General features: G+C 39.4%; 1 protein-coding gene across 1 annotated transcript in view; it reads left to right on the plus strand.

Annotated features, from left to right (window-relative positions):
* The window catches only part of ttbk1a (tau tubulin kinase 1a), an 88249-nt gene that overhangs the window by 37088 nt on the left and 43741 nt on the right, over positions 1 to 7420 (plus strand). Inside the window, exon 6 of the mRNA XM_037690004.1 lies at positions 2492 to 2596. Coding sequence (XP_037545932.1) covers positions 2492 to 2596 — 105 coding nt within the window. The remainder of the gene's footprint in view (positions 1 to 2491; positions 2597 to 7420) is intronic.

Below are 7420 nucleotides of genomic sequence, written 5' to 3' on the forward strand. Positions count from 1 at the left end.
GTACATTATTTTCAAATGGCTTTTCCTTAAATTTTTAAACCAAAAGGTGGAAAAACATTCAGCTTTAAAAACTTGAGCTTTTTTTGAATTATTTTTTCTTATCAATTTGATCAAACTTATTTTGGATATGATTACGGGCGTCATTTTTTTTTTTTTTTCCTCACTGGCTCTCTAACGAGGCGCATGCGTTTCTCCCCGCTCCCTGTTCTCCTCCTGCTTTTTTGCTACGTCTGTATCGGAGCAGCTCCTATTTTTTTACACGTCTTCTAAAATGAAAACTACTGTTTTAGATCTGACCAACTGGACTTTCAACGCAAATGACAAAATATTTTCAACAAAGCGACAGGGTCCTGGAGAACCCTCATCTGCTCGGACGATGCGCATGCAGCTGGATAAATCTCTGGGGGTGATGTGTCTACCTCTGCTGTCGAACGAGGACTTCAGAATTTCATATAATTGGATTTATGATAACAGGTTTCGTGTTTTTGGAATAGTCTGGATCCTGGTTTATCAACGTACAAAGAAGACGGCCGCAGATAATTTGGACCTCGACAGGCTGCTGTCAATGTGAAGGTTTGGTTCGTGCTGGGAGGACTCAAAATCAGCTGATTTACGAGCGGAACCGTAAGTTGGAAGTGATTTGAATCACAGGCCACCTGCGGCTTTGGGACTCGTCAGCATGAAAACCATCTTGAAGAGACTCATAAGCATGGACCAGTAGAATGCACCCTAATCTGGCCATTTTGGATCTTGGAAGTGTCAGTACAGACTCAAGGCTGACAAAAAAAAAATAGTCTGCCTGAAAAAAACAATTGTGGTTATCTGAATCTGACTCTCCGGTTGGCCTCGAAACAGGCCAACTTTTCAATTGTCTTAAATTGTGTCCTGTTAGGACAAGGTGTGAAGAGATCTTTTTTTGTAATGCCACTATCCTCTTCTAATGGCTTTGTCCCTTTTTCTATCTAAAAATATATTCTGAAAAGGATAAGGCCAGATTATCACAGCAGCAGTTTTGTGCACTCCGCCCATCTTTTGGATGGCTGTATGGACATATTCTCGTTGTGCAATGATAATAAAGCTTATTCTGATTCTGATTCATGTTGATGGAACATCTCTTTGTCTTTCTAAAAAAAAGCTACATTTAGCAGATTAGTGTTTTTGCTAACTTTGAAAGCTTTTAGCAGAATTAGCTTCCGCTAAATTTGAATCTGGTAAATTCAAGTAAAGGCAGTTCTCTGCACTGGAAGCATGCAGGAGAATGGTGATTTACACAAAGTGATGCTGTGCAGAGATAATCTAAGCACCACCCGGTGATGTGACCACCATCATAGTACTATGTCCCCCCTCATACTACCAAAAACAGTCTCTGACTCATGGCGTCAGTTTGCAGCCAATAACAGAGACTTTAACATAAATCAATCAATCAATCAACCTTTATTTAAATATCAACCTTTATATAAATGCCAAACCAGATCAGGAAAATAACATGAAAAATCAATTTTCACACTCAGAAACATTGTAAACAGAATTGTTTCACCCATAACTCCTACCCAGCATGCTTTTCATTGCTAACACTGTCTCTGGGATGTGACTCTCTCACACCTTTAATGCAAACAGATTTACTGTATTACAGAGTAATTATATATTATATATAGTATATTATGTATTATTGATGATGACAAACAACAGCTTTGTAGTTAGTTTATAAAAGTAGTTCACCACAAAGAGGGTTGTTAAAGTGAGTTAATTCATTAAAGTAAATGACCCGAGGGAGATGTCCGACACACATTGAACGCATCACTCTGCTTCAGCACATCAGAGTTCTGCTCTTTGGTTCAGATGGACCGGATTAATTTCTGAACGCTCACCTCTGAACGGGACATGGACGCTTTACCTGTGATTTATGGACCGTTCTGAGTTGTGTTCACTGACACTGTTGTCTCATTACAGACGGTCTTAAAATGTCAGCGAAAGCAGCGTATGAGAAAAGTTAGCACTTTAGCATTCACAAAGCTAATTATTTTAGTTAGCAAATTAGTGGTTAGCAAAGCTAACGTTTTGGTTATTTGTTCCCACCACTGAAATGTTTGTTCATAAAAAATGTTCTTAGTTTGTAAAATTTATTTAATTCATATTTTGGTAAATATTTTTGAGAAAGGAAAAATAACTCCTTGTTGATACTCTTACAAACACACAATAACAATGATTTATTCATTTTTTTCTGTTCTCAACAGCTGGCCTCAAGTCAACATTAGCCAACAATAAAATGGCTGTTCAGTGCCTCAGTTTGTTTTACAGATGTTAGGGCAACATTTGGTGTGGTAGTAGCTGAGAGTCATTGCCAAAATATTTTTACAGCTCTACCTGATCTGTCACAATCTCACAATATGACAGGAGATTTATATAAATTCATTTTTACGGTTTGACTAAAGCAGCTTCAGCCCCGTTTCTTCTCAGCACTAAATGATGTCACTGTGTTTTCTTCATGCAGTCGAACTTTGCAATGGGCCGACTTCCTTCCACATACAGGAAGTGCTACATGCTGGACTTTGGGCTGGCACGGCAGTACACGAACACCAACGGAGAGGTCCGACCGGTAAATATCTGTCTTCTTTTTCTTCTTCTCCACCTGCTGGTTTGGTCTGAACTACATCTGCCCTTGTGTAATGGCAATAAAGGTGTGCAGTGGTTTGTTCCACTGGCTGAGCAACAACACTCAGTAAATACTGCTGCACAAAATAACTTGAACCCGTCATTTTATGGTTATTTTCCTGAAATCATTTTTTATTTTTTAATTGAATACTTTGTTTATGTTGTTATCAAAGAAAAAAAGTACTAAACTGACTAAATAAGGTAAATTAGTTTTCGGTTGTAAATTGTAATCGGCACCGATGGGAATGTTCAGTTTTGGTGATGGGAGCTCATTCATCAAGAACATGAGGCTGAAGCTGCCGTTTCTTTACACAGCAGAGTGAAAACACTCAGACTTACTTCAGCTTACACTGTTCATTTGCTGCTAGAAGTTAAACCTTTTACAGCTAATTTTTCTTAGTCTGGCCCTCCAGCTGTCGCGCAGACTCGACCACGAGCTGCCTCCCTCCCTCCCTCTCACTCGCCCTTTGCACTCTCTTTTTGCCTGTGGTCACTCCTAAAAGAGCCACTTTTAAAGAAAATAAGACCCAGAAATTATCCTCCATTTAAAAATAACATATTTTTAATAACAATACTACAAATTTTGTTGGCCTTTACTAGGGATGTGTGATATGGCATAACATTCATATCACGATATGTATTGTGAAGGGTGGCGATAACGATATATATCACGATATGTTTTTGGTATAAAACTTGCAATAGGAATTAAAAGTAAGCAGTGTGTCCTTTTGCCATAATTTATTTTGAAAACTGCTATACCACAAAATTATCTCAGTTAAGAAAATTCCACTACTAGGTCCAGAGAATTTTTTTATGATAAGCAAATCAAGTATTAGGCTTCTTTCTTGTAGTGCAAAACAGTGCAAAAGATAGCAAATGTGGTTTTAGCCATATGTTTCAAACAAAAGAATATGTTGTTAACTCTTAATAGTTTCCAGTATTCTCACTTAAGAAATGAACAGCAACAGAGCAGCAAGTGAACACTGAAACACTTCACCCTCCAACCCTCCAGTGGGCGTCTCCTTCCACTTTAAGGAGAGCTGACACAAAATGGCGACCAGTTTCCTCTGTGGCTTTGACCAGATGGTCTCGCAGTAAAATCATACAACACAGCGTTCTTTCACCGATCAGAGAACAGGTTCAATCCTTTTTATTTCTACTCAAATGCACTCTCTAAAGTTGACCAATGAACTTTCGACAGGAAAAAAAAAAAAACTTTCAGCGGAACACAACATTTTGCGCATGCGTCCGAATACGAGTATGGCAAGTCGACCGTAGTTATCTTATAGCTTTGCTACTTAGCTCTCGAAGTAAATACTTTAGCACCACTTACGCACAGTTTAACTAAAAAACTTTTACCTATTAATGATATATTTGGCTTGCCTTAAAGCTCGGCGGCCCTCTAGTGGCTGAAAATGGTAGTGTTCAGTATTTTCCATGTCAGAATGAATGAAATTGTCAGATCGCAGACAAAAATTGTGTTATAATTATAGGGAAAAATCATAAATATGTTGCATCGCTATATAAGTTGCAGGCATGCTAATATATGCAAAAATACTGTGACTTATACAGCAAAAAGTATGGTATGTCTTTGTTTGTGTTTCCAGAACTAAACTAAACCTTAAAGACTCCAAAAAGTAAACGTATTACTTTTTTCTCACATAACATGTGTGTTGTCAGTCACTAGAGCCAATTTACAGAAAGTGTTTTATTTTCCTATATGGCATTAAGGAGACATATTTTACCAATCATTTTAATTATGCTATGACAGAAAAGTCCAGATTATGTCTTGAAGTTTTTCCTGATCCACTCTGCGACCCTTTGATTGCTTTAAACAACTCAATTTGGCCCTCTGGAAACAAATGTCACTAACCCTGCTCTAAATTAACAAATAAATCAAGTTTTGACCCCAGAATGAGATAAATAATTAAGTATCTGTAGACAGAGATGGCCTTACTCTCTTGTCAGGCCTGATTCTCTCTGTTCTTCTGTGTGCTTCAGTTTTCTTTCACCAGTATAGACCAAACTCCCAGCAGCTCTCGATGGGTGTGTTTGCTGCACTGCAGCAGATCACCCCTTCAGTCCGTCGTCCTCTGATGTTTCCTGCCAATCATCGAGAACAGGAACACGTCTCAGGGACTGACTAGGTCGTTTCATGGAACCTGACTCAAGCCCTTTGTTAATAAAATGAGAAGATGGACTACAATGACCCGAGTGTAAAAGGACTGTGGGAAGTCCAGATGTATCCAGATGTTTGTGTGGGAGTTTGTAGATTCAGTTTGATCAGATCGAGCTCCTGATGTCCAGCTCTTTCTGCTTCACCTCTTTTATTTATTTCCTCTCAGTCAGACTGAGCTATTTTTAGATTTCTAAGTATGTGAGCTGCTTTCATTTCCTCTGCTCTCCATCGTTCCTCCTTCTCTCCTTTCTTGTTATTTCCTAGCGCCCCTCCCTTTCTTCTCCTCTTATCTCCCCCGCAGTGTTGTTGCTTCAGTTGCAGGAGCGAGATGAATATTTGATGCTTTAACGTGCGTCACTTGGTGAACTTGCAGTCTCTTGTTTCTTTCCCTCACCCATCACGTGTTTCTCTGGTCGTCTCACAGCTGAGTCAGCTTCGGCTCATTGATCTGAGGAACTCGTCTTTTTCGCTCTGTCATTTTCCACCTCTCTCTCTTCTTCCTGTCCCTTTCCTCTTCCTGTTCTCCCCCTGTGCTGTCTCATCCCCCATCTTCTGTCACTCAGAGAGATATAAGCTCTGATCGCAGCGACGTGTTTCTCAGCTTCAGCAGGACGGTCTGCTGACGTTTGTCTACAGACTGCACACGTTGCAGCGACGAAGCGTTCGCATCTTTTAAAACAAAATAAAAGAACGATTACAGACGGATCAATTAAAGTAAAATTACTGTTAAACTTTTAGTGTTAACGTTAGAGTCAGATAACTGAGAACTGTTTCAAACAAATCTATAATTTAGAAAAGAAGCAGCTAACAGCTGATCTCAAGAAGTTAGTTTATGAATCGATCATTTGAAAGGTATTAAAAGCCCTCTTTGATGGGTAAATTTGAAACACAGACACATTGTTTAACAAACGTTTCACTTTAATTTAATCAATAAATGCCACTCCAACTTAAAATGATAAAAACGTTTGGCCATATTGAAGTGGGTTTCTGTGTAAAAGTTATGAAGAGTTCATTTTGTGGGTCACACAGGAAGAAGATCTTGCCTAGAATGTCAGAACCAGCAAATAATCCAAGTAGATATCTCTGCAGACAAATACATGTCTGGAGGGCCACATCTGACTGGATGAAGACAAAAAACAAGGTGTTTGTTAACCACAGATCTATTATGTTCACGGTGTTAACCGGTTCAACGTTAGCGGCGTCTCCATAACTTTTCTTTCTGCCGCTCAACACAGAACTTCAGGTTACATTTCAAAATAAGAGCAACATAACTGGGTAGTGTGGAGGGCTAAATGTGTTTTTTAATACCTAGCCATTACGTTAAAAAACTAAATCTGTTTTGGTTGTTGAATAATGTAAAACCAGTTACAATCAACTCATAAATAAAGAAAAATAAAGTAACTAAAATATTAATGATACTTAAACTGGCCTTGGGACAAAGGATGTTTCCTTTAACTTCATATTTTCTTGTTCATCTTTTAAATCAGTCACTGCAGATGAGTGATGGTCAGATTTCTGCACCTGGAGCAGGTAGTTCTGTTTACTGGTTAACTTCCTCAGCTGTCTCTGGTTTTAAGGGTCAACCTACTCCATGTTTCAGCTCCTCTCATAGATCACATCTCAGAGAAGAACTTCTAAAGAAAAACTTTTGTTTTTAGCTTTTGTTTTGGGCCGTTATCTCGTTACAGGACTCATGATCTTTAATTGAGACCAGACTTTTGGACAAATAGGAGCAGGTTTCACTTCAGATGTTTCATATTTCATTGTACCCAGACCACACTCAAGACAACCTGTGTCAGGTGCAGCTACAACCAAGAACTAAAGAGAAGCTTCTTGTGTTTGACAGCAAATATAACGCTGGTTTTTAGAAACCTTCAGTTTTAAAAAAGACCTGACGTAACTTAACTAAAGAGCCAGAATTACAGCTGCCAATCAGTGTTTGTCCTCTACAAACACCTATTCTCCAGAAACGCCCACTTTTGGTCTGCACAGAACCCCTTCTGGAATAATTGGTACACATACCAGGAGGTTAAGAAAAAAAAATATATATATTATTTTATTTATTCATTTAATACTTCTAAAGCAAGGGGCAAACAATCCAACCTAAACACAGAACAACAACTCACCCTAACTAGTTCAAACTTTTACAAATTATCCACAGCAAGTCACTGCAAACCCCCTCCTCTGGAGGGGCTACAACTACAACCAGCAACATGCAGCTTAGGGGGTTCATCAAACTTCCCACTCCTGAACAGTAGTCCCTCGCTACTTTGCAGTTCATTTTTCGCTGGCTCACTCTATCACGGTTTTTCAAAATAAGATTGGACATGACAAACAGTGGGCTGGTTGATGGATGAGCCGTACGATCGGCATGAATTTTTTTTTATGTATTATTTTAAATTACTTAGCACCTGCTGCACCTGTGTGGAGCCCACAGCTGCAGGAGAAGCTTCCTCCTGCAGCATGTCATATCCACTCTGCAGTGGAGACGTGGGTGTGACCAAGAGCTCTGGCAGGTGGCAGAGAGCAGCCGGAGGCAGAGAGCACCCGGAGGCAGAGAGCAGCCGGAGGCAGAGAGCAGCCGGAGGC

This window comes from Nematolebias whitei, chromosome 16 (assembly GCF_014905685.2).
Source record: "Nematolebias whitei isolate Nwh7 chromosome 16, NemWhi1, whole genome shotgun sequence".
Classification (NCBI taxonomy): Eukaryota; Metazoa; Chordata; class Actinopteri; order Cyprinodontiformes; family Rivulidae; genus Nematolebias; species Nematolebias whitei.